Source organism: Trachemys scripta, chromosome 14, assembly GCF_013100865.1.
Source record: "Trachemys scripta elegans isolate TJP31775 chromosome 14, CAS_Tse_1.0, whole genome shotgun sequence".
NCBI classification, from domain to species: Eukaryota; Metazoa; Chordata; order Testudines; family Emydidae; genus Trachemys; species Trachemys scripta.
The window spans coordinates 2,803,005-2,830,775 of record NC_048311.1 but is presented as its reverse complement, the minus strand read 5'-3'; the positions used below and the strand labels follow the sequence as shown (position 1 = coordinate 2,830,775).

Here is a 27,771-nt window from a genome sequence, read left to right as displayed (position 1 = left end):
AACCAGATCAGTGCATGTGATGGCACTTTTCCACTTATACAAAGGCTAGAACAAAATGACTCCAAACAAGTAAATTACACCAGGGTTTATGTCACTACTGTGTGGAGCCCAGAGACTTTGGACCAAAACCTCATCAGTATTAAATTGGTGATGTCAATGGGTCTAGTCTACATTGGTGCTGGTTTAGATGAGTTGGGATATCAGACCTTTACATTTCTGTCACACTCACATTCTCCAGGGGTCTGTTGCCAATTCTGGATCTTTGTGTATATAGGCTACTGGCCAAATCCTATTTTCTTTGAAGAGTGGGGCTAAACCTCAGTTACTTCAATGAGATCCAAATTTGGCCTCATTATCCCGAGTTAGATTTTCTTTAGAAAACACTTAAAAAAGTTTCTCTTCAAAACAGTCTTTCCACCATAGCAAGACTGACACAGTACTTACATAGAGAAGATGGGTGAGGTAATATCTTTTATTGGACCATCTTCTGTTGGTGAGAGGGACAAGCTTTCGAGCTACACAGAGCTCTTCTTCAGGTTAAAATAATAAAAGACAGCTTCCTGGGGCTCCTAATATGTCATTAATAATACAATAATATCCCAATGTATTTACATAATCATTTCTGGATTTAACCATCCAGAAACCTCTTTTGATTGTGGGGGGCAAACCTTCAGCTCACTCAGAAAACCGCATCAAAGAGATGACATATGACCACTCTCAAGACAAGGCAAACATTGAAAATCCTGTCTAACCAAACACTCAATATCTCTCCAGGCCTTCCCACCTGCAAACCCATCTGGAAAAAATAAATAAAAACAACAAATAACTAAACAAAAATAAACTAAAAATCAGACAAACAAAAAACCCAAAGAACAAATGCATTGATACCTCAGTCTGAGTTGCTATCCTGAAAAATAAGAAGAGCCAGAGAACCCAGTAGGGACTTTGCTGTGGCTACTGATTTTATGTGCAAGGTTATCACATAGAATGGTGATGGCTAGCAGTACATAGATAGATAGATAGATAGATAGATAGTAACTACTTTTTTTCTTGACTTATGTTTGTCTGGATTTTTATTAGTGGAAATACCCAATTCTGCATAAAAATATTGCAGAATATGTTTTCATGAAGCCAATAATGTCATAAGCCGATTATATTTATAAAAAACACAGAATGAAACTGTGATCAGTGGAGAAATATAGACATTTTATTCTTGCTGAATAACCTCCAACCTATCAGTTTACTCAGTGCACCTTTAATTTCCTTATTTCTCATGCTGTAGATGATAGGATTCATCATTGGGGGCAGTATGGAATACAGAACAGCCACCAAGGAATTCAGATCTGAGGTTGAGTTGGAGGTGGGTTTCAGGAAGGCAAAGGTGCCAGTGAATAGGAATAAGGAGACCACAATGAGATGAGGGAGGCAGGTGGAGAAGGCTTTATGCCTGCCCTCCTCAGAAGGGATTCTCAGCACTGTTTTGAATATCTGAACATACGACACAACTATAAAAGCAAAGCAGATTAAAGATAAAAACATACAAAGAGAAATAACAACAACTTCACCGAGGTCTGAGTCAGAGCAGGCAAGATGGAGGATCTGGGGAATTTCACAGAAGAACTGATCCACCATGTTGCCTCCACAGAAGGATATCGCAAATGTGTTCCCAGTGTGCAATGCGGAGCAGATAATACCACTGATCCAGGCACTGGCTGCCATTTGGACACAAGCTCTCCTGTTCATCACCATCTCGTAGTGCAGTGGTTGGCAGATGGCGACGTATCGGTCGTACGCCATGATGGTCAGTAACGCAAAATTTGCTGAAGCAAAGAATATGTAAAAAAAGACTTGGGCAACACATCCAGAATAAGAAATCAATCTAGTGTTCATGAGGGAATTGGCCATGGATTTGGGGATGGTGACAGAGATGTAGCCAAAGTCTAGGATGGCTAGATTAATCAATAAGAAGTACATGGGGTTGTGAAGGTGACAGTTGAGGGCTATGGCTGTGATGATGAGAAGGTTCCCCAGCAGGGATATTAGGTAAAGCACGAGAAACACAATAAAGTATAAAATCTGCAGTTCCCAAATGTCAGAGTATCCCAGGAGAAGGAATTCAGTCACAGCAGTTTGGTTGGACATTTTCTTCCACAGTACACTGTGTGATGGCTGTGGAGGGAATGAGAAGGACAATGGTCAGGATCAGAGTGACAGAGAGAATGGCCTGTTTCTCTTTTTCCTAATATCTCATTATATGAATGTCAAAGGTGCACAGAACTCATCACTTACAATGACTAGGTGTTGTTAGTGCTCCTTACCTCTCACGGTCAATCAGTCACGTTATCACACTCGTGTAACCTCCTTTATACTCAACAGAGCTTCATCAGTTTACCCGATCTGAGGATTTGGCCCAAGGTGTGGCTTGATAAAATGCAGTATGAAGGATGGAACAAAGCACACTCCAAATCCAACAATTCTTGCAGAGAAGGTCCACCCATTGTGTCCATCACCAAGCTCACAACTTGGGCATGATACTAATAGACTAAAATGCCATCCTGATTCCCACTTTGTAGGGTAATATGACATAGACTCCTCAGCATCATAAGTAGCAGCTCATCTGTGATGTTTCTACCCCAAGCTCTGTGCCTAGACAGCCGGCTGCCTGCTTCCAAATTGATTTATGGCAACAATTCCCAGCTGTACTTCTGTCTGCATGTAACAATGGGCTAACAGCATCCCTCCATCATCACTATGTTTTATCATTTACTCTGTGCTGTGCGGTGCAGGGGTTGTCAGGACACTTGAGCTCTATTCTTGTCTCTGCCAGTGACCTGATGTGTGACCTTAGGCCAGTCATTTCCCTCTTTCTGCCTCTGTTTCCCATCCCTCCCTTTCTCTGCCATGTCTACTAGGACTGTAAGGGCTTTCGGAGAGGGGCTGTGGTGCTGATTGTTAAAGGTACTGAGGCACCTACTGGGATTTTCAAAAGCACCTAGGCCCCTTGAAATCAATGAGTTGTAAGCCCCTAGGTGCTTCTGAAAATCCCACTAGGCACCTAAATACCTTTGATAACATGTCCCCATGTCTTACTCTGTGTAAGTTCTGCACACCCATTTACATCCTTTATACTCAGCCGGCAGCAGTGTGGAGCTAGACCAGGAGATCAGGGTTCTACTCCCAGTGAGCTCCCGTATGTCCTTGAATGGGGTCAGAATAGACAGTCTGCCTAACTCTAAACTGGGGTTTTAAGAGACTGGTCTGTATAAAACATTCTATGCCCGGCCAACTTTACTGGTTATTAAATTGTTACCTCTACATAACTATCCCTTTGAAAGAGAAATCACACAGCTGCAATAGAATAAATGGGTTTGAAATCAAGCTCTTATCAGGCAATATTAATGTTCTGAAATTTATGTAAAATTTACAGCTGGTTAGAAATTTTCAGCTAATGGACATTGGTTTTTCATCAAACACCACCACCACCAACAAAATCGTAGAATCTGTCTGCTTCCCTCAAACATTTTGGGATTCTTTTGTAAAAAAACTGAAAACTGAAAACTCAAACTTTTTTAGTTTTGTGATTAAAAAAATCCAGTTTTCATCAGAAAGTTTTCATTTGCCAAAAACTAGGGGAAAAAATTATTTGGTGTTTGCTGTGAAAAGTAAACTTTTTCCCAAAGGGTGGAAAAATTCCAATCAGCAGCAGGTAATTGATTAAACTGAGAGTAAAAGTCTTAATGAGTTCATAATGTAAGTCTTATTTAGCATCTTAATGTCCCCCTGTATGTTGATCCCCCAACATATTTAACTGAAATAGCAAACTTACTATACTGATCTTTGAGGATTCTTTCCCAACATATGTCACCTTCAGTCATCCAGCACCAGGATTCTTTGGTCAATATCTATCTATAGACCAGAATCTAGAAGCTAAAGGCACACACAGGTATCCGAGAATCCTTTCCCCACCTCCTCATTCTGAGACTGAACTGACAGAACTAGACTCAAACCTGTTGCTCTCTGCAGATGAGCTGGTGTAGCTGGCGTTGAGCATCACTGGCATTAAAGGACCGATGCTGCAGGAAGGTGATTTATCCATGTCTATTTCCTAAGGGCTAGTGGGACTCACTCCCTGGAGCCCTGCACAGCTCAGCAGCAGAGGCCCACAGGCAAGTGCATAGATGCCTAGGTGATAAAGCCAAAAGAGCCATTCTGTCCCTCAAGTCTAAGCCCCACATAGCACGGGGCTAAAATCTCCCCCAGTGTTCCCTGATTCCAGCCCAGCTTCTTTGTTATCTATGGACCAGATTTACAAAATGGAGACGGGCACCTACGGAGATTTATCAATGCTCCTAAATGAGCTAGGTGGCTAAGTCCCATGGTCATTCAGTGGGAGTTAGGCACTTAACCTGCTTAGATGCTATTGTCAATTCCAATAGGCACCTGTCTCCTTCTTTAGGTGTGCTCCCGTGTCTAGCTTGTTCACTTCCAAGGCCAGGCTTCTCCTGAATTTCAGATAATGAAGGCTGGGATTCGCAAAAGAACATATGGGAGTAAGGGGTGTACATCTTGGGCTCCTAACTCCCTTAGACTCCCTTGAGAATACCAGCCTGAAATGATAACTAGTACAGCCAGAGATTTAGAGAGTGGAGGTCACAAGATGCCAAGAACTCGTGCTATGCAATTATGTTACTTCAACTCTCTGTGCCTCACTTTACCAAAATCTGGGGCATAATAATTTTATTTAGAGATGATCCATGATTCAGTTTTGTTTGAGCTCTTAATGAATTTTCATAGATCTGGGTACAATATTTGTCTTTTTTTCCCCAAACAGAATTTGCCTGTGTTCCACAGGAATATAGGAATCACCAGAGTCCAGTGCCCCGGCTCTGACAGGGGCCAGCAATAGATACTGCATCACCCACAGCCTGGAACAATAGGGGTGGGATGGGGAGATCTGCCCCCACTGCAGCATCTGCAGCATCATCTGCCTGAGTCTGAAAAGGGCCTGAGACAAGGGCTCTGGAAGAAGGGAACTACCCCAGGCATCTCCATGGGGTATGAACTCCCAGCCCCACTGCTCTGGAGGACTCCACCAACCCCACGCCAGCAGAGGTCTCGGTGTGTAGGAGGACGGGAAGAGCACAGCAGTCCAGACCCCCTCACCCAAGCAGACACATCCTGGCTGGGGAGGTAAGGATTCAGAGTACCATGACTGCCCCCTGCCTCTCTGTGGGCACCATGCTGATCCCGAGGGGTTGGGGGACAGTCACCTGCTCCTCTTCTGGGACAGAGCTGGGGTCCTATGCCACTGTCCCAGCCTCTCTTTGAGGGGTCCCTGCCACTGACACTCCACATGGGACACCGGATCAAGGGGACAGAGTCCCTTGAATGGCCCTGGAGTGCCTGAATCCAACCCTGAGAATCAGCAGAGCTTTATGGGACTAAATGTGCCTCTTTCCCCAGGCTCCTGGAAACAGCCCTGCTCAGAGCAATGACTCCTGGAGGGACCAGAGCAAGCAACTGGATAGGGAGGGGCAGGTACCCTGCCCCCCCTCAATGGACAATTCTGCACTAACCTCCACGTCAGGGTGATTCTCCATGAGTGAGTGGCTGGTTAGAGACCTGCACCATGGTAGTTTAATTCATTCTCTGATCGAATGTAACTGTGAAGGCTTTCGTGATCCCTGTCAGTGTCTCACCCTCATGGTCATTTTGTCTCAGCGATACGTTGTGGCAGTGATTTCTTCAAGTTAGCTGTGTACTGGATGCGACTGGGCAGAGGCCACCCTAGAAATACTGTTCAGAAAAGTGACTGGGACAAGCAGAGGAAGGATGAGAGCAGGGAAGGAAGGAAATGGTGCCCAGGGTTTGCCAATGGGGAGAAGGAGGAGAGAATGGGCAAGTGTTTGGAGCCGGGGTGGGGGGATGCTCCCTGGGGCTGAGGCCATTTTAGGGGAGTTGGGCTGAGCAGAGCAGGGAACTGGTGGACAGAGGGGTTAAGCAGGGATCTCTGAGTAAGCTCAGTCAGGAACTCTGGGTGAGGGAATTGGCTCTGGGCCATGGAAAGGGGAATCTCAAAGAACAGGTGCTGAGAGGGTCTGTGGGGTGGAAGATTGTGGAGAGGGAGGGAGGGTATTAGGGACTGCGGGTATTTGTTTGGGGGTCTGGGCTGTGTGAGGCAGAGGGAGGGAAACACTCAGGGAGTAGGATAAGGGGGTTCAGTGGGTGGAGGATGCAGCAGGGGAGGGAGTCAATGGGCCTGAATCTCCTCTTCCTTAGACCAGAGATACTCCACTGTATCACCATGGACTTACCCTGCGGAAAGTGAAAGGGGAATCAGGCTCCTTGACTCCAATGGAGTTACTCCTGTTTTACATCAGGGTGAATGAGAGGAAATCAGCCCCATTGACTCCAAAGGAGTTACATCTAACTTTTCTTAACGTTGGTGTGTTTTGGTGCCGATTTTTTGTGCCTAGATAGATATTAAGCCAGGGCTCAGATCCTCACAGCAGGAAGCATTTCCAGTGCTCAGGGCCACCCCAGCAGCCCTTTAGGGGAAATAAAGTTACAGTGTTATTAGCCAGAGTTTAGCTCTCAGTTGGGCCCTTCAGCTTCAGAAGTTATTGGAATCGTGCCGAATGGATTACACACGGAAGGTGCTTGGAGAGAGCATGAGCTGGTTGAAAGCTACCTATAAGGTGGAATGTTCTGGCTGGCAAAACTGCATGACAGCTGGACACTTTGAGTTCAGAGCTGATCCTTAGAAGAAATCTGAAACTAAGGGCATATCTACACTATGAAATTAGGTCGATTTTACAGAAGTAAGCGATTTTATACAGTTTATCGTATGTATCCCCACTAAGGACATTAGGTAGGCGGAGTGCGTCCTCAATACCATGGCTAACTTCTACTCATGGAGTGGTGCACTGTGAGTAGCTATCCCAGTCCCCACTGCCCATTGGAATTCTGGGTTAAGCTCCCAATGCCAGATGGGGCAAAAACATTGTTGTCGGTGATTTTGGGTACATGTCGTCAGTCTCCCCTCCCTCCCTCTCTCCCTTCCTCCCTTCTTGAAAGCAATGGCAAACAATCGCTTTGTGTCTTTTTTCCTGGATTATCCGTGCAGACACCATAGACAAGCATGGAACCTGCTCAGCTGCACACTGTTTTTGGGAACATTGTAAACACCCCACGCATTATCCTGCACTTTGTGCAGAGCCTAGATAGGAGCTGCCAGCACGAGGAAGATTGTGAGGAGGACATGGACACAGACTTTCCTGAAAGCACAGTATGTGGCAATTGGAATATCATGGTGGCATTGGGGCATGCTGATACAGTGGAACGCTGATTCTGGGTCCGGCAAACAAGCACAGACTAGTGGGTCTGCATAGTGTTGGAGGTATGGGATGATTCCCAATGGCTGCAAAACTTTTGCATGCGTAAGGCCACTTTCATGGAACTTTGAGAGTTGCTTTCCCCCGCCCTGAAGAGCAGGAATAATGTGGATAAATGTAAAGTAATGCACATTGGAAAAAATAACCCCAACTATACATACAATATGATGGGGGCTAATTTAGCTACAACAAGTCAGAAAAAAGATCTTGGAGTCATCATGGATAGTTCTCTGAAGATGTCCATGCACTGTGCAGAGGCGGTCAAAAAAGCAAACAGGATGTTAGGGATCATTAAAACGGGGATAGAGAATAAGATGGAGAATATCTTATTGCCCTTATATAAATCGATGGTACACCCACATCTTGAATACTGCGTACAGATGTCGTCTCCTCATCTCAAAAAGTATATACTGGCTCTAGGAAAGGTTTACAAAAGGGCAACTAAAATTATTAGCAGTTTGGAACGGGTCCCATATGAGGAGAGTTAAAGAGGCTAGGACTCTTCAGCTTGGAAAAGCGGAGACTAAGGGGGGATATGATAGAGGTATATAAAATCATGACTGATGTGGAGAAAGTGGATAAGGAAAAGTTATTTACTTATTCCCATAATACAAGAACTAGGGGTCACTAAATGAAATTAGGAGAGCTGGCTGTATTTTAAAGAATCCTTATTGCAGTTGCAGGAACAAACCATCCCGATGTGTAGAAAGAATAGTAAATATGGCAGGCGACCAGCTTGGCTAAACAGTGAAATCCTTGCTGATCTTAAACGCAAAAAAGAAGGTTACAAGAAGTGGAAGATTGGACAAATGACCAGGGAGGAGTATAAAAATATTGCTCAGGCATGCAGGAGTGAAATCAGGAAGGACAAATCACACTTGGAGTTGCAGCTAGCAAGAGATGTTAAGAGTAACAAGAAGGGTTTCTTCAGGTATGTTAGCAACAAGAAGAAAATCAAGGAAAGAGTGGGCCCCTTACTGAATGAGGGAGGCAACCTAGTGACCGAGGATGTGGAAAAAGCTAATGTACTCAATGATTTTTTTGCCTCTGTCTTCACGCACAAGGTCAGCTCCCAGATTGCTGCACTGGGCAGTACAGTGGAGAGAAGGTGACCAGCCTCTGTGGAGAAAGAAGTGGTTCAGGACTATTTAGAAAAACTGGACGTGCACAAGTCCATGGGGCCGGATGCGCTGCATCCGAGGGTGCTAAAGGAGTTGGCGGGTGAGATTGCAGAGCCATTAGCCATTATTTTTGAAAACTCATGGCGATCGGGGGAGGTCCCAGATGACTGGAAAAGGGCTAATGTAGTGCCCATCTTTAAAAAAGGGAAGAAGGACGATCCGGGGAACTACAGACCAGTCAGCCTCACCTCAGTCCCTGGAAAAATCATGGAGCAAGTCCTCAAGGAATCAATTATGAAACATTTAGAGGAGAGGAAAGTGATCAGGAACAGTCAGCATTGATTCACCAATGGGAAGTCGTGCCTGACTAACCTAATTGCCTTCTATGATGAGATAACTGGCTCTGTGGATGAGGGGAAAGCAGTGGATGTGTTATTTCTTGACTTTAGCAAAGCTTGTGATACGGTCTCCCACAGTATTCTTGCCGCCAAGTTAAAGAAGTATGGGCTGGATGAATGGACTGTAAGGTGGATAGAAAGCTGGCTAGATCATCGGGCTCAGCGGGTAGTGATCAATGGCTCCATGTCTAGTTGGCAGCCAGTTTCAAGCGGAGTGCCCCAAGGGTCGGTCCTGGGGCCGGTTTTGTTTTATATCTTTATTAATGATCTGGAGGATGATGTGGACTGCACTCTCAGCAAGTTTGCAGATGACACTAAACTAGGAGGCGTGGTAGATATACTAGAGGGTAGGGATCGGATACAGAGGGACCTAGACAAATTAGAGGATTGGGCCAAAAAAAACCTGATGAGGTTCAACAAGGACAAGTGCAGAGTCCTGCACTTAGGACGGAAGAATCCCATGCACTGCTACAGACTAGGGACTGAATGGCTAGGTAGCAGTTCTGCAGAAAAGGACCTAGGGGTCACAGTGGACGAGAAGCTGGATATGAGTCAACAGTGTGCTCTTGTTGCCAAGAAGGCTAACGGCATTTTGGGCTGTATAAGTAGGGGCATTGCCAGCAGATCGAGAAACGTGATCGTTCCCCTTTATTTGACATTAGTGAGGCCTCATCTGGAATACTGTGTCCAGTTTTGGGCCCCACACTACAAGAAGGATGTGGAAAAATTGGAAAGAGTCCAACGGAGGGCAACAAAAATGATTAGGGGTCTGGAGCACATGACTTATGAGGAGAGGTTGAGGGAACTGGGATTGTTTAGTCTCCAGAAGAGAAGAATGAGGGGGGATTTGACAGCAGCCTTCAACTATCTGAAGGGGGGTTCCAAAAAGGATGGAGTGCGGCTGTTCTCAGTGGTGGCAGATGACAGAACAAGGAGCAATGGTCTCAAGTTGCAGCGGGGGAGGTCCAGGTTGGATATTAGGAAAAACTAATTCACTAGGAGGGTGGTGAAACACTGGAATGCGTTACCTAGGGAGGTGGTGGAGTCTCCTTTCTTGGATGTTTTTAAGGCCTGGCTTGACAAAGCCCTGGCTGGGATGATTTAGTTGGGAATTGGTCCTGCTTTGAGCAGGGGGTTGGACTAGATGACCTCTTGAGGTCCCTTCCAACCCTGATATTCTATGATTCTATGATTAATAGGCAGCAGGTTTAAAACAAATGCAAGGAAGTTCTTCTTCACGCAGCACACAGTCAACTTGTGGAACTTCTTACCTGAGGAGGTTGTGAAGGCTAGGACTATAACAGCGTCTAAAAGAGAACTGGATAAATTCATGCTGGTTAAGTCCATTAATGGTTATTAGCCAGGATGGATAAGAAATGGTGTCCCTAGCCTCTGTTTGTCAGAGGATGGAGATGGATGGTGGGAGAGAGATCACTTGATCATTGCCTGTTAGGCCCACTCCCTCTGGGGCACCTGGCATTGGCCACTATCGGTAGACAGGATATTGGGCTAGATGGACCTTTGGTCTGACCCGGTACGGCCATTCTTATTTTCTTATGGTTACACAATAGCTGCTGCGGTGGTCTGTACTCTAGTTGCCTTTCCTGCAGCTCCACCAGATGCCTCATCATGTCCGTTTGCTCCCCCATTAGCCTCAGCTTTGCCTCCTGCCTCTTCTCATCATGCTCACTTTATACTTTCTGGCCTCTGTCACTGTATGCCTCCATGTATTCAGCTATGCCCTATCAATGCGGGAGTACTGCATGAGCTCTGAAAACATGTCATCATGAGAGCATTTTTTTTTGCCTACTCATCTGTGATAACCTCAGGAATGGAGTTGATATTGGGATCATAGAAACATTTGCACCTGCAGGGGGGATAAAAAGGGAGAGTAACATTTAAGAAGATACATTCCTGAGAACAAAAGGGAGACTCTTTCACAGTGAATCATGCAATTTACAGCAGTCAGCACATGTCCTTTATGTACAAGGTTGCATTTTTCCTTTTATATTGAGCACCTGCCGGTATGGTGACACATCACACATGGCTGGGCAACAGAATTCAGTTTGCAGGCAGCCATGGTAAGCCAAAGGATATGCAGGGTTGGCTTCTTCCTCGTGCATAACATGTGGGAATGGTTTCAAATTGCAGCGCCCTCCTTTCCCATAGCAATCAATGCCAGTTGGGTTTGCCGTTTAAAAGGAGGGGCTGCGGTTGCCGTTTAAAAGGAGGGGCTGTGGTTTTAGGGTGGATGTGCGGCACACTCCTCTCTTCCCCTTCCTCCTCCCCCGCATGGCTATTCTCTGGGGTGATCCCTTTTAGCCAAGTGCAAACAGCTCAGCTTGATCGGGGTCTAATGTTCCGGGGATCATCAGTCAGAGGGAATTACTGTTCCCTTACAAAAATTCCCTGATTTTAACCACATGGCCATGAATGATATCACTCTCCTGAGGCTGAAACAGAAAGATAAAGACCGAATGTTGTATTCATCTGACCAAAATCCACGACATTTCGCTGCCATGCTTTCTGCTGCAATGATTCCAGACTACTTGCTACTGGCTTGCCATGGTAAAGTGTCCTACCGTGGAGGACAAAATAAGGCAGCCCTCCCCAGAAACCTTCTGCAAAGGCTTTCAGAGTACCTCCAGGATTCCTGCTCCATCCCTAGACACATTAACAGACTTTTCCATGTACTGGCTATGAATGCATCCCAATTGTTCAGGGTAAATGAAACATTAAACAGAATTACTTTTAACCCTTTTAGTGAAGTTACAAATGTGCACTCACCAGAAGTGCCTTCTCCACCTTCAGGGTCCGGGAACAATATACCCTGGGAGGGTATTGGCTCCAGAGTGAGGAAAAGGTCCTGGCTGCCAGGGAGAATGGATTCTTTGCTTGCCTGCTGTGCATTCTCCTCCTCCTCCTCTTCCTCATCCACAAAACCCTCCTCCGTGTTGTGTGAGACTGCCACGGACAATGGTGAGGTAATGGTAGGGTCCCTCCGTAGAATGGCATGCTTCTGATCATAGAAGTGGCATGTCTGCGGCTCTGACCCGCAGCAACCGTTTGCCTCCTTTTTTCTTTTGGTAGGCTTGCCTGAGCTCCTTAATTTTCACGCGGCACTGCTGTGTGTCCCTGGTGTAGCCTCTGTCCACCATGCCATGTGCGATTTTGGCATATATATCAGAATTTCTTCTGATGGATCGAAGTTCTGCCTGCAGAGATTCTTCTCCCCATACAGCAATCATATCCAGTGTCTCCAGTTCTCTCCATGCTGGAGCTCGTTTGCGATCTGGGACAGCATGGTCACCTGTTCTGCTGAGCTCGCCATGCTGACCAAACAGGAAATGAAATTCAAAAGTTCCCTGTGTTTTTCCTGTGTACCTGGCTAGTGCATCAGAGCTGAAAGTAGGGTGACCAGATAGCAAATGTGAAAAATCGGGACAGAGGGTGGGGGGTAATAGGAGCTTATATAAGAAAAAGTCCCAAAAATCGGGAATGTCCCTATAAAATATGGACATCTGGTCACCCTAGCTGAAAGTGCTGTCCATTTTTGGTTGACAAATACTAAAAAAAATTCTGATTTCAGGCTTTGATAAAAAGTCAAAATTTTGCACTGATATTTTTCTGACTAGGTCTAGATGTCTGACCTAATTGACAGCTAAAGCCTTAAAGGATTCAAATTGTAATTTGATGTTTAGGGTCTTACAATTCTCTGTATATTAATCCACAACAATATTTTATAGAAATAGTGAACTTACTGTGCTGATCACTGTGGATTTTTCCCCAACTTGTGATGCGTTCGATCCTCAAGCACCAGAATTCTTTGGTCATTATTTCTCTATCTCCATTGTTCCTACTGCTGTAGTATCTAGAAGCCAAAGACACAGCTATGTAAGAGCCCTTTCACCCGTCACTCTGAGAATGAACTAACAGAACTAGATTGAAACCTGATGCTGTCTGTCAATGAGCTGTGTGTAGCTGACTTTGAGCTTCCCTGACACTACAGGTCTGATGCTGTAGAAGGCTGTCTATCCTTCTCTAATTTCTAAGGGCTTGCAGGGACTTCCCTGGAGCTCTAAACAGCTCAGAAGGACTGGCCCAGAGGCAAAATGTCATACATTCATGGATTTTCAATCGAAAATGGGCATCCCGCATGGTACCCTGACTTCACCCTAGTTTCTGTGTTACCTGTAGGCCAGGATTACAAAGAGATTTGGGCACCTAAAGATGGAGACAGGTACCCAGTAGAATTTATCAAAGCTCCTAAGTGAGCTAGTTGGCTAAATCCCATGAACATTCATTGAGAGGGGCCTAACCTGCTTAGGTGGTATTGAAAATCCCAATAGGCATCTTACTCCGTATATAGGTGCCTAAACCCCTTTGTAATCTAGCCCTGTGTCTATCTTGTTACTTCCAAGGGCTTGGCTTTTTTTTTTTTTCACCTTCTGTGAAGCACCAAGTATTGGCTATTGCCCAGAGCCACCAAGTATGTCAGTGGTAAACCAAAAACCAAGTCCCATGAGAGCTGGGTTGCATAATACCTTGGAGGACCTGGGCCTGGAACAAGTTCTGAATTCCGATCTACTTCATGAACTTCCTTAGACTCCCTTGAAAATAAAAGTTCAAATATGTAATTTTTTGCACAATTCTTCACTCCTTTCAGGATGCAGAATAAAAGCGACATTTGAAAATGTGGCTCAAAATAATTATTGAAAATGTTGTTTTAAAATTAAAAAAGCAGCAAATACAAATATTGAAGGACCCCTAAAATGAGCTGGACTTGGCATGTGAGGAAATGATGCATTGTAGGCATCACCTTTGAACGGACCAAATTCTTACCATTTTAGGAGCTGCCTGAAGACAGCAGCTTGTGATTTTTATACCAGACTCAGAGATAAGTCATTATTAATGTTCACTTCCAAACATACACGTGCACAAAATAATATTTGCCCATAAATGCACAATCATGTATATGTAGAAACACACACACAATAATCCACTGTCACAACACACATGTAGTCACACAATATTTTCCACTAATAAACACACAATATTGTGTATTCACAAACACAACAATAATGCACACGTACTCCAGAAGAAGCACTGACAACACACACAAAAGTTACACAATATTTTTCAGTAATAAACACATGATATTGTACATTAACATCATGTATGTTCTCAAGGACACACACAGGAATAGAAAACTCACATGGACATTGATTTTAACTCAGGAATACACTCACAATAATGTACACTGACAACAACACACATGTGAGCAGTGCACTTGACTAGCAAACACACACTGAAAGCAAAGTCTCAGTACATTGCACTTATAATGTAATCTCACAAAAAGAAACACATAAGCCAAATCTACACTAGACACTTTCACCATCATAGCAATGTCAGCTTGGAAGTGTGATGTTTTGCAACATTTCTATACCGGTAAAACGCCTAGTGTAGACATGGTTAAACCAGCTTAAAAATGCTTCTGTGGTGTGGCTTGTTTGTCTCAGAGAACCAGTGTAAGCAATACCAGCTAAACTACTAGTACATTTACATTAGGAGAGTTTGTTTGTATTGCTATATCAGCAAAACTTTTCCAGTGTAGACCTGGCTATACATTGTCTCGCTATACATTCTCCCTCTTCTTCTCATATAAACACACACACTCACACACTGACACTAAAGGCTTGGCTACACTTGCGACTTAGAGTGCATTAAAGCAGCCCCAGGAGCCCTAGCTCACTACCCATTCACACAGGCAAGGCATGTAGAGTGCTCTGACTCCACGGCTAGAGCGCTCCTGGTACTCCACCTCGGTGAGAAGATTAATGCTTGCTGCGCCTTGGCTGAAACGCCCAGGCATCAGTTTGAACGAGGTGTTGCATTACCATGCTCTGATCAGCCTCCGGAAACGTCCCATAATCCTCTTAAATCAAGTGGCCACTCTTGTCATTGTTTTGGAATCGCTGCCGGAATGCGGATATGCCCTTTGAAAGCTCCGTTTCTGACATCCGGCATGCTTATCTGCTCCGACACAGAGCAAACCATTACTGTGGAATGCTGTATGTGAAAGAGAGAAGCGGGGGGGGAGTGGGGGTCTGCTGCTGTCTGAACTTACAAGACAGCATGCTGACATGCTCTCAGCCCCCAAAAAACCCACTCTCTCCCCCCACATACATACAACACACTCCCTGTCACGCTCCACCCCACCCCACCCCCGCATTTGAAAAGCATGTTGCAACCACTTGCATGCTGCGATAGCTACAACACACTTCTCTCTGTGGCTATTGCAAGAGCTGCTAATGTGGCCACACCAGAGCGCTTGCAGCTGTCAGTGTGGACAGATTGCAGCGCTTTCCCTACTGTGCTCTATGAAGGCTGGTTTAACTCAAAGCGCTCTACATCTGCAAGTGTAGCCATGCCCTTACACGCACACAGATTCTCCTTCATTTACTGCCATTGGGTAAAATTATAACCCCACCAAGTTATTTAGGTACCTAAGTCTTATTTTCAAAATTGACTTTGGCACTTATAAATATAATACAGCCAGATTTTTAAAAGTATTTAGGTGCCTATGAATGATTACCTAAAGAACCTAGGTGCTTAATAACTATAGAAATCAATGGGTGATAAGTGATAAGATGTTGTTGAAAATCTCACAACACACCTAAATACCTTTAAAAATCTGGCCTGAGTGACTAAGGCATTTTTTAAAATGGAACCTTGTCACATAAATGCTTTTGCAAATGTTACCCCTCACCATGAGGCAGCCAACAGCCAGAGGAAGATATGATTGCTCACAATAGTGACGTATTGCACCAGGTATCAGATGGCCAGATAGAAGTCTAAGGACATGACATCAAAGAGGAAGAACACCATGCAGTCCATCAAGAAGTGGAAGTAGGCCTGAGCATGGTAGATAGGGCAGGAAATCATCTCCCAGTTGCTCACCATTGGGTTGACCATGCTGGTGAGCAGGACGTCCAGGAGGGAGAGGTTGGAGTTGAAAGGGCATACTGGACTGGTGAGTTTGGAGGAGAAGACCCAGAGATTCTGGTTTTGAGATAAACTGTTTTTTCATGTTAATAATCCAAAACCCAGAAAGGAAGAATAATTCCAGTGCACCAATTGCAAGGCTTTATTTGATTGGGAAAGGAGAGTAACTTGCACCATGTCAGGGTCTGACACCAGCTTGGTGTTAACCTTAAGCCCTATCCATAACCCTAACCCATAACCAACAGGGACTTAAGTATAAGTTTTTCTTTAAACCTTCAATAGGGCCACTCATGTGTTTAAAGTTTAAAATGTGCTGAAGTGGCTGCAGAATCAGGGCCTTTTTTACAGATTATTCAAAGTGACTTTTAATTTCATAATCATGAGTTTTTGGACCAGATCCTCAGCTGGTATAAATTCTCAGAGATCTATTAACTTCAACAGAGCTATGACAATTTAAACCAGCTGAGAATTAGCCCCTTGATTTTTCAGGAACCCATGTGTGATACTTTCATTTATTCAGAGAAACAAAACACAGCATGTTTAAAATGTATCCAGTCAAAACAGCTCGAAGTCCAAACACCAAATACTTTTGATGAGTTGTTTGTAAATGAGTGATGAAGTAAGATATAGTCATAAAAATCTTTGCTAAATAAAGTTTAATAAGGAGTACTTACAAGAAAATTGTGATGTGGACAAAGACAATCATTAACAGGAAAAGAAGCGCCATAATTTTCATAGATTATTTGTTATCTAGCTTGCTAGCTAACATAATTCACACTGAAATAGTAATCTATCATTATGACTAAATGAGGTTGTGTGTTAGAGAAAAACAGATCATGTGATTAGATAGACAGACAGACAGATAGGACCATTTCTTCTCCTGTCATATATGTAGAATACAGAATCATGCACAAAGATGGTATTGTAATACGAATAACTTCTGAGATCCTTTCTCAGCTTGGAAGTGAGTAGAGCTATATGGGATACCATATGGAACACCAGATCAGTGCATGCAGCCTTGGCTGGGATAATTTTGTTGGTGTTGGTTCTCTTTGGGCAGGGGATTGGACTAGATGTTCTTCTGAGGTCTCTTCCAACACTAATATTCTATTATTCTACGTGATGGCACATTTCCACTTACACCAAGGCTAGAACAAAATGACCCCAAGCAAGTAACTCACACCAGTGTTTATGTCACTACTGAGTGGAGCCCAGAGACTTTGGGCCAGAACCTTATCAGTATTAAATTGATGATGTCAATAGGTCTACTCTATATTGATGCTGGTTTAGATGAGTTGGGATATTAGACCCTTACATTTCTGTCACACTCACTTTCTCCAGGGGTCTGTCAGCCAATTCTGGATCCTTGTGTATATCGGCTATTGGCCAAATCCTAATTTCTTTGAAGAGAGCGGCTAAACCTCAGTGACTTCAATAGGATCCAAATTTGGCCTTATTATCCCAAGTTAATTTTCTTTAGAAACACTGGAAAAAGTTTCTCTTCAAAACAGTGTTTGCACCATAGCAAGAATGACACAGTTCTTACATAGAGAAGATGGGTGAGGTAATATCTTTTATTGGATCATCTTCTGTTGGAGAGAGGGAAAAGCTTTCGAGCTACACGGAGCTCTTCTTCAGGTTAAAATAATAAAAGACAGCTTCCTGAGTCTTTTTGTCCCCTAACACGTCATTAATAATACAATAATATCCCAAGAGTATATACATAATCATTTCAGGAGGAACTTAGCCATGCAGAAACTTCTTTTGCACCCTTTTATCATTGTGGGAAGCAAACCTTCAGCTCACTCAGAAAACCCCATTGTCTCAGGTTGGGTGCAGCAAGTCAGATACTTTATTATCTCTAGCAATTGCGTGGAGGGAGAGAGCTAAACAGGTCTCTGATCAGATAAACAATTACAGCAAGCATTTATACCTTTTGTTACAAACAATAATGGGCAACAGCTGCACTTTGTTTATACATAGGTCATCCTGATATTTTATTTTTTTTCACCAATTTAAACTATAGTCTACATTTCATTTATTTAACTCAAAGTTGCAACAACTTTTCACACAGTTCTTGCTCATAGATGGGACTGTTTGCATTGAAATCCCCTTTAAATCCCTGTCAGTTTTTTTTCTACTTCCACACCATCAAAGATATGACATATGAGCACTCTCAAGAAAAGGCAAACATTGAAAATCCTGTCTTACCAAACACTCAATATCTCTCCAGGCCTTCCTACCTGCAAACCCACCTGGAACAAAGCATCAAATAAAACCAACAAACAACTGAACAAAAATAAATTAAAAATCTGACGAACAAAAAAAAACCCAAAGAAGAAATGTATTGATACATTGGTCAGTTATTATCCTGAAAAATAAGAAGAGCCAGAGAACTCAGTAGGGACTTTCCTATGGCTACTGATTTTAAGTGCAAGATTATCACGTAGAATGGTGATGGCTAGCAATACATAGATAGATAGATAGATAGATAATAACTACTTTTTTTCTTGACTTATGTTTGTCTGGATTTTTATTAGTGTAAATACTCAATTCTGCATAAACTGATTGCACAGTATGTTCTCATGAAGGCAATAATGTCAACAGCAGATTATATTTATAAAGAAACACAGAATGAAACTGTGATCAGTGTAGAAATATAGACATTTTATTCTTCCTGAATAACCTCCAACCTATCAGTTTATTCAGTGCACCTTTCATGTCCTTGTTTCTGAAGCTGTAGATGACCGGATTCATTATTGGGGGCATTACAGAATAGAGAACAGCCACCAAGAGATTCAGATCTGAGGTTGAGTTGGAGGTGGGTTTCAGGAAGGCAAAGATGCCAGTGAATAGGAATAAGGAGACCACAATGAGGTGAGGGAGGCAGGTGGAGAAGGCTTTATGCCGGCCCTGCTCAGAAGGGATTCTCAGCACTGTTTTGAAGATCTGATAATATGACACAGTTATAAAAGCAAAGCAGATTAAACATAAAGGCACACAAAGAGAAATAAGAACAACTTCACCGAGGTCTGAGTCAGAGCAGGCGAGGTGGAGGAGCTGGGGGATTTCACAGAAGAACTGATCCACCATGTTGCCTCCACAGAAGGATATCGCAAACGTGTTCCCGGTGTGCAATGCAGAGTAAAGTATACAACTGATCCAGGCAATGGCTGCCATTTGGACACAAGCTCTCCTGGTCATCACTATCTCATAGTGCAGTGGTTGGCAGATAGCGATGTATCGATCATACGCCATGATGGTCAGTAAGGCAAAATTTGCTGAAGCAAAGAATATGTAAAAAAAGACTTGGGTGACACATCCAGAATAAGAAATCAATCTGGTGTTCATGAGGGAATTGACCATGGATTTGGGGATGGTGACAGAGATGGAGCCAAAGTCTAGGATGGAAAGATTCATCAGAAAGAAGTACATGGGATTGTGAAGGTGGTGGTCAAGGGCTATGGCTGTGATGATGAGAAGATTCTCCAGAAAGGATATCAGGTAAAGGAGTAGAAACACCAAAAAGTGTAAAATCTGCAATTCCCAAATGTCAGAGAATCCCAGGAGAAGGAATTCAGTTATGGCAGTTTGGTTGGACATTTTCTTCCTCAGTACGCTGTGTGATGACTGTGGAGGGAATGAGAAGGACAATGGTCAGGATTAGAGTGAGAGAGAGAATGGCCCTGTTTCTCCTTTCCCTAATATCTCATTACAGTGACTAGTTATTGTTAGTGCTCCTCACCTCTGACAATCAATCAGTCATGTTATCACACTAATGTAACCCTCTTTAAACTCAACAGAGCTTCATCACTTTACGTGGTCTGAGGATTTAGCCCAAGATGTGGCTTGATAAAATGCAGTATGAAGGATGGAACAAAGCACACCCCAAATCCAAGAATTCTTGCAGAGAAGGTCCCTCCATTGTGACCATCACCAAGCTCACAACTTGGGCATGAAACTAATAGACTAAAATGCCAACACAACCTGATTCCCACTTTGCAGGGCAATATGATGTAGACTCCTCCAGCATCCTAAGTAGCAGTTCCTCTGTAATATTTCTACCCCAAGCTCTGTGCCTAGACAGCCAGCTGCCTGCTTCCAAATTGATTTATGGCACCAACTTCCAGCTGCACTTCTGCATGCATGTAGCAATGGGCTAGCAGCATCCTTCCATCATCGCTATGTTATATCACTTACTTTGTGCTCTGTGGTACAGCGGTTGCCAGGACACTTTGGCTCTATTCTTGTCTCAGCCAGTGACCTATTGTGTGACCATGGACCAGTCATTTCCTCTCTTTGTGATTCTGCTTCACCCCCCTCTCCTTTCTCTGCCATGTCTACTATGACTGTAAGGGCTTTCGGAGAAGGGCTGTGGGGCAGATTTTTAAAGATATTGAGGCACCTAGTGGGATTTTCAAAAGCATCTAGGCCCCCAAAACCCCTTTAAGTCAACAAGTTGTAAGCTCCTAGGTGCTTCTGAAAATCCCAATAGGAGCTTAAATACCTTTGAAAACATAGCCCCATGCATTACTCTGGTGTAAGTGTTGCACAACCATTTACACCGTTTATACTCAACCGGCAGCAGTGTGGAGCTAGGCCAGGAGGTCTGGGTTCTACTCCCAGTGAGCTCCCTATGTCCTTGAACGGGGTCAGGATAGACAGGCTTTGACTGCTTGGTTCAACTCAAAACCGGGGTTTAAAGAGACTAGTCTGTATAAAACATTGTGTGTGCTGCCAACTTTGCTGATTATTTAATTGTTACCTCTACACAACTATCCCTTTGAAAGAGAAATCACACAGATGCAATAGAATAAATGGGCTTGAAATCAAGCTTTTACAAGAAATATTAATGTTCCCCAGTTTATTTAAAATTTACGGCTGGTTGGAAATTTTCAGCTGTGTTATTTTTAATGGAGTTTGGTTTTTCAGCTAAACATCACCAACAACAAAATTTTAGAATATGTCTGCTTCCCTCAATGATTTTGGGATTCTTTTGCAAAGAAAATGAAAACTCAAAAAACAAACTATTTTAGTTTTGTGATTTAAAAAAAAATCAGTTTTCAACAGAAATTTGTCATTTGCCAAAAACTGGGGGGGAAAATGATTTGGGGTTTTCAGTGAAAAGACAAAATTTTCCCAAAGGGTGGAAAAATTCCAATCAGCAACAGGTATTTGATTAAACTGAGAGTAAAAGTCTTAATGAGTTCATAATGTTTTATTTTTTATCATCTTAATTTTCCCCTGTATGATGATCCCCCAACATATTTAATTGAAATAGCAAACTTATTGTACTGATCTTTGTGGTTTTTTCCCCAACATATGACACATTCGGTCATCCAGGATTCTTTAGTCAATATCTGTCTATATACCAGAATCTAGAAGCTAAAGGCACAGGAATCCGAGAATCCTTTCCCCCTTCATTCTGAGCCTGAATTGATAGAACTAGACTGAAATGATAGAACTGTTGCTCTCTGCAGATGAGCTTTGTGTCGCTGGCTTTTAGCATCACTGGTGTTAAGGGACCGATGCTGTTGGAAAGTGATTTATTCATGTCTATTTCCTAAGGGCTAGCAGGACTCACTCCCTGGAGCCCTGCACAGCTCAGCAGCAGAGGCCCAGAGGCAGGTGCATAGATGCCTAGGTGATAAAGCCAAAAGAGCCATTCTGTCCCTCAAGTCTGGCCCCCACATAGCACGGGGCCCACAATCTCCCCCAGTGTTCCCTCATTCCAGCCCAGCTTCTGTGTTACCTGTGGGCCAGGATTACAAAGATGGAGACAGGCACCTACGGGGATTGATCAATGCTCCTAAATGAGCTAGGTGGCTAAGTCCCATAGTGGGAGTTCAGAGCTTAACCTGCTTAGATGTTATTGTAAATTCCAATAGGCAGCAATCTCCTTCTTTAGCGGCCTAAACCCCTTTGTAATCCTGGCCCTGTGTCTCTTGTTAACTTCCAAGGCCTGGGCTTCTCCTTGATTTCAGATAATGAAGGCTGGCATGTACATCTTAGGCTCCTAACTCCCTTAGGGTATGTCTACACTACGAAATTAGGTCGAATTTATAGAAGCCAGTTTTTTAGAAATCGTTTTTATACAGTCAATTGTGTGTGTCCCCACATAAAATGCTCTAAGTGCATTAAGTCGGCGGACTGAGTCCACAGTACCGAGGCTAGCATCGACTTCTGGAGCGTTGCACTGTGGGTAGCTATCCCACAGTTCCCGCAGTCTCCGCCGCCCATTTGAATTCTGGGTTGAGATCCTAATGCCTGATGAGTCAAAAACAGTGTCACGTGGGATTCTGGGTACATATCGTCAGCCCTCCCCACCCCCATGAGAGCAACGGCAGACAATCATTTCACGCCTTTTTTCCTGGGTTACCTGTGCAGACGACATACCACGGCAAGCATGGAGTCCACTCAGCTCAGCTTAGCTCAGCTCACCGTCACCATATGTCAGCTGGGTGCCGGCAGACGTGGTACTGCATTGCTACACAGCAGCAGCTAATTGCCTTTTGGCAGTAGACGGTGCAGGATGACTGGTAGCCTTCATTGGCAATTTGGGTGCTGGCAGATGTTTGACTGCATTGCTATACAGCAGCAGCTCCTTGCCTTTTGGCAGTAGATGGTGTATTACGACTGGTATCCGTCGTCATCGTACTCCTCAGTGAGTTCAGTCAGAGGCGCCTGAGCAGACATGTTTTCTCTCCTGGAGACTCAGTCCTGCCGGCAGTCCTATTGCACCATCTTGACAATGATGGCTAGCAGTTGTAATTCAGCATCTTCTGCCAAGCACCCAGAAGATGCCGATGGCTATCAGTCATGCTGCACCGTCTGCTGCCAGCCTAAGATGTAAAAGATAGATGGACCAGATTTGCTCTGTATTCATTTGCTTCCCCCTCCCGCCATGAAATCAATGGCCTGCTAAACCCAGGGTTTTGAGTTCAATCTTTGGGGGGGCCACTCTGTGTGACAATTGTTTGTGTTTCTTCCTGAAGCACAGCTACCTCTGTTGATTTTAATTCCCTGTAAGCCATGTTGTCAGTCGCCCCTCCCTCTGTCAGACAATAGTTTCGCGCCTTTTTTCAGCCCAGACGCCATAGCACTGGGATCATGGAGCCCGTTCAGATCACCGCAGCAATTATGAGCACTATGAACACCACGCGGATTGTCCTGGAGTATATGCAGAGCCAGAACCTGCCAAGGCAAAACCAGGTGAGGAGGCAACTGCAGCGCAGCGACAGAGTGATGAGGAAATTGACATGGACATAGACCTCTCACAAAGTACAGGCCCCAGCAATGTGCAAATCATGGTGTTACTGGGGCAGGTTCATGCCGTGGAACGCCGATTCTGGGCAAGAGAAACAAGCACAGACTGGTGGGACCGCATCGTGTTGCAGGTGTGGGACGATTCCCAGTGGCTGCGAAACTTTCGCATGCATAAGGGCACTTTCATGGAACTTTATGAGTTGCTTTCCCCTGCCCTGAAGTGCCAGAATACCAAGATGAGAGCAGCCCTCACAGTTGAGAAGCGAGTGGCGATAGCCTTTTGGAAGCTTGTAACGCCAGACAGCTACCGGTCAGTTGGGAATCAATTTGGAGTGGGAAAATATACTATGGGGGCTGCTGTGATCCAAGTTGCCAACGCAATCAAAGACCTGCTGGTATCAAGGGTAGTGACTCTGGGAAACATGCAGGTCATAGTGGATGGCTTTGCTGCAATGGGATTCCCTAACTGTGGTGGGGCAATAGACAGAACCCATATCCCTATCTTGTCACCGGAGCACCAAGCCACCAAGTACATGAACTGGAAAGGGTACTTTTTAATGCTGCTGCAAGGCCTGGTGAATCAAAAGGGATGTTTCACTAACATCAACGTGGGATGGCTGGGAAAGGTACATGATGCTCGTGTCTTCAGGAACTCTGGTCTGTTTCAAAAGCTGGAGGAAGGGTCTTTCTTCCCGGACCAAAAAATAGCCGTTGGGGATGTTGAAATGCCTATAGTTATCCTTGGGGATCCAGCTCACCCCTTAATGCCATGGCTCATGAAGCCGTACACAGGCAGCCTGGACAGGAGTCAGGACCTGTTCAACTATAAGCTGAGCAAGTGCAGAATGGTGGTAGAATGTGCATTTGGATATTTAAAAGCGCGCTGGCATAGTTTACTGACTCGGATAGACCTCAGCGAAACCAATATCCCCATGGTTATTGCTGCTTGCTGTGCACGCCACAATATCTGTGAGAGTAAGGGGGAGACATTTATGGCGGGGTGGGAGGTTGAGGCAATTTGCCTGGTCGCTGATTACGTCCAGCCAGACACCAGGGCAGTTAGAAGAGTACAGCAGGGTGTGGTGCGCAACAGAAAAGCTTTGAAAACCAGTTTTGTGACTGGCCAGGCTACGGTGTGAAACTTCTGTTTGTTTCTCCTTGATGAAACACGCTCCCTCCCTTCCCCGGTTTACTCTACTTTCCTGTGAGCTAACCACCCTCCCTCCCCCCTTCGAGCACTGCTTGCAGAGGCAATAAAGTCATTGTTACTTCACATTCATGAATTCTTTATTAATTCATCACACAAATAGAGGGATAACTGCCAAGGTAGCCTGGGAGGGGTGGGGGAGGAGGGAAGTGCCAGGTGGGGTGGGGGAGGAGGGAAGAACAAGGACACACTGCACTTTAAAACTTTAACACTTATTGAAGGCCAGCCTTCTGATGCTTGGGCAATCCTCTGGGGTGGAGTGGCTGGGTGGCCGGAGGCACCCCCACAGCGTTCTTGGGGATCTGGGTGAAGAGGCTGCAGAACTTGGGGAGGAGGGCTGTTGGTTACACAGGGGCTGTAGCGGCGATCTCTGCTCCTGCTGCCTTTCCTGCAGCTCAACCATACGCTGGAGCATATCAGTTTGATGCTCCAGCAGCCAAAGCATCGACTCTTGCCTTCTGTCAGCAATCTGACACCACCTATCCTCTTCAGCCCGCCACTTGCTCTCTCCAGTCTGCCACCTCTCCTCTCGTTCATACTGTGCTTTTTTGCACTCTGACATTGTCTGCCTCCACGCATTCTGCTGTGCTCTGTCAGCGTGGGAGGACATCTGGAGCTGCGAGAACATATCATCCCGAGTCCGCCGTTTTCTCTTTCTAATCTTCACTAGCCTCTGCGAAGGAGAAACATTTGCAGCTGGTGGAGGAAAAGAGAGAGGTGGTTAAAAAGACACATTTTAGAGAACAATGGGTACACTCTTTCATGTTAAATTTTGCTGTTCAGATTACACAGCACATGTGCTTTTGTTACAAGGTCGCATTTTTCCTCTTATATTGAGGGCCTGCCGGTTTGGTGTGAGAGATCACTCACGCAGTGCCAAGCAACAGAATTCGGCTTGCAGGCAGCTATGGTAAGCCACAGTCTTTTGGCTTTTTTAACCTTCATAACACACACACAAACCCAACTAAACACCCCCCTACACACACCCAATTATCTGGGATGATCACTTCACCGCTTCCCCCCACTGCGTGGCTAACAGCGGGCAATATTTCTGTTCAGCTGAGCAGGAACGGGCACCTCTGAATGTCCCCTTAATAAAATCACCCCATTTCAACCAGGTGATCGTGAATGATATCACTCTCCTGAGGATAACCCAGAGAGATAAGGAATGGATGTTGTCTGCATACCAGCAAACAACAGGACCATACGCTACCATGCTTTATTATGCAATGATTCCAGACTACATGCTACTGGCCTGGCATGGTGTCCTACCAAGGCGGACGGGATAAGGCAGCCCTCCCCAGAAACCTTTTGCAAAGGCTTTGGGAGTACATGAAGGAGAGCTTTCTGGAGATGTCCCTGGAGCATTTCCGCTCCATCTCCATACATGTTAACAGACTTTTCCAGTAGCTGTACTGGCTGCAATTGCCAGGGCAAATTAATCATTAATCATTAAACACACTTGCTTTTAAACCGTGTGTAATATTTACAAAGGAACACTCACCAGCTCCCTTGTGTGCCCTCAGGGTCTGGGAGCACACCTTGGGTGAGTTCAGGGGTTACTGGTTCCAGGTCCAGGGTGATAAACAAATCCTGGCTGCTGGGAAAACCGGTTTCTCTGCTTCCTTGCTGTGAGCTATCTTCATTGTCTTCATCATCATCTTCCTTGTGCCCCAAACCCGCTTCTGTGTTGTGTGATTCTCCATTGATGGAGTTAAAGTACAGGGTTGGGGTAGTGGTGGCTGCACCCCCTAGAATGGCATGCAGCTCCGCGTAGAAGTGGCATTTCTGCGGCTCTGCCCCGGACCTTCCGTTTGCCTCTCTGGCTTTGTGGTAGGCTTGCGTTAGCTCCTTAATTTTCACGCGGCACTGCTGTGCGTCCCTGTTATGACCTCTGTCCTTCATCCCCTTTGAGACTTTTTCTAATGATTTGGCATTTCGTTTACTGCAACAGAGTTCAGCTAGCACTGATTCATCTCCCCATATCGCGAGCAGATCCCGTACCTCCCGTTCGGTCCATGCTGGAGCTCTTTTGCGATCCTGGGACTCCATCATGGTTACCTGTGCTGATGAGTTCTGCATGGTCACCTGTGCTCTCCATGCTGGGCAAACAGGAAATGAAATTCAAACGTTCGCGGGCCTTTTCCTGTCTACCTGGTCAGTGCATCTGAGTTGAAAGTGCTGTACAGAGCGGTCACAATGAAGACTCTGGGATAGCTCCCGGAGGCCAATACTGTCGAATTCCGTCCACACTACCCCAAGTCCGACCCGGAAAGGTCAATTTCAGCACTAATCCCCTCATTGGAGGTGGAGTAAAGAAATCGGTTTAAAGGGCCCTTTAAGTAGAAAAAAAGGGCTTCGTCGTGTGGACGTATTCAGACTCAATTCGATTTAACGCTGCTAAATTAGACCTACACTCATAGTGTAGACCAGGCCTTAGATTCCCTTGAGAAACCCAGCCGGAAACCATAACTAGTACAGCCAGGCATCTAGAGAGAGGAGGTCACAAAATGCCAAGAACTCCTGTAATCTAAGCCTAGCTATGCAGCTATGTTACTTCAACTCTCTGTGCCTCACTTTACCAAAATCTGGGGCATAATAATTGAGACTGGATGAAAAATTCATTATGAAATTTTTATTTAGAGATGATCCATGATTCAGTTTTATTTGAGCTCTTAATGAATGTTCATAGATCTGGATGAAATATTTGTCTTTTTTTTCCGAAACAGAATTTGCCTGTGTTCTACAGGCATATAGGAATCACCAGAGTCCAGTGCCCTGGCTCTGACAGGGGCCAGCAACAGATACTGCATCACCCACAGCCTGGAACAATAGGGATGGGATGGGGAGATCTGACCCACTGCAACATCTGCAGTATCATTTGCCTGAGTCTGAAGAGAGCCTGAGACAATGGTTCTGGGAGAAAGGAACTGCCACAGATATCAACGTGGGGTATGAATTTCCATACCCACTGCTCTGGAGGACTCCACCAAAGTCACATCAGCAGGGGGCTCAGTGTGCAGGAGGAGGGGAAGAGCACAGCAGTCCTGACCCCCTCACCCAAGCAGATACACCCTGGCTGGGGAGGTAAGGACTCAGAGTACCACGACTGGCCCCTGCCTCTCTGTGGGCACCATGCTGATCCCAAGGGGTTGGGGGACAGTCTCATAGACTCATAGACTTTAAGGTCAGAAGGGACCATTATGATCATCTAGTCTGCTCCTCTTCTGGGACAGAGCGGGGTTCCTATGCCACTGTCCCAGACTCTCTTTGAGGGCCTCCTGCCTCCTGCCAGTGACAATCCACGTGGGACATTGGATCAAGGGGGCAGAGTCTCTTGCATGGCCCTGGAGTGTCTGAATCCAGCCCTGACAGTCAGC

At 44.9% G+C, this 27,771-nt stretch overlaps 2 protein-coding genes across 2 annotated transcripts; both read right to left on the bottom strand.

Moving 5' to 3' along the window:
* Positions 1 to 1,185: 1,185 nt before the first annotated feature.
* On the bottom strand, positions 1,186 to 2,142 carry LOC117887558 (olfactory receptor 14A16-like). The gene has a single exon (XM_034790206.1). The coding sequence runs from the start codon at positions 2,140 to 2,142 to the stop codon at positions 1,186 to 1,188; it is 957 nt and encodes a 318-aa protein (XP_034646097.1).
* Positions 2,143 to 15,747: 13,605 nt separating this feature from the next.
* Positions 15,748 to 19,521, bottom strand: LOC117887557 (olfactory receptor 14A16-like). The gene is made up of 2 exons (XM_034790205.1): positions 18,612 to 19,521; positions 15,748 to 15,938 (listed from the first exon to the last, which is right to left on the bottom strand). Exons 1-2 carry the CDS (start codon positions 19,519 to 19,521, stop codon positions 15,748 to 15,750), a joined length of 1,101 nt encoding a protein of 366 aa, XP_034646096.1.
* Positions 19,522 to 27,771: the final 8,250 nt, after the last annotated feature.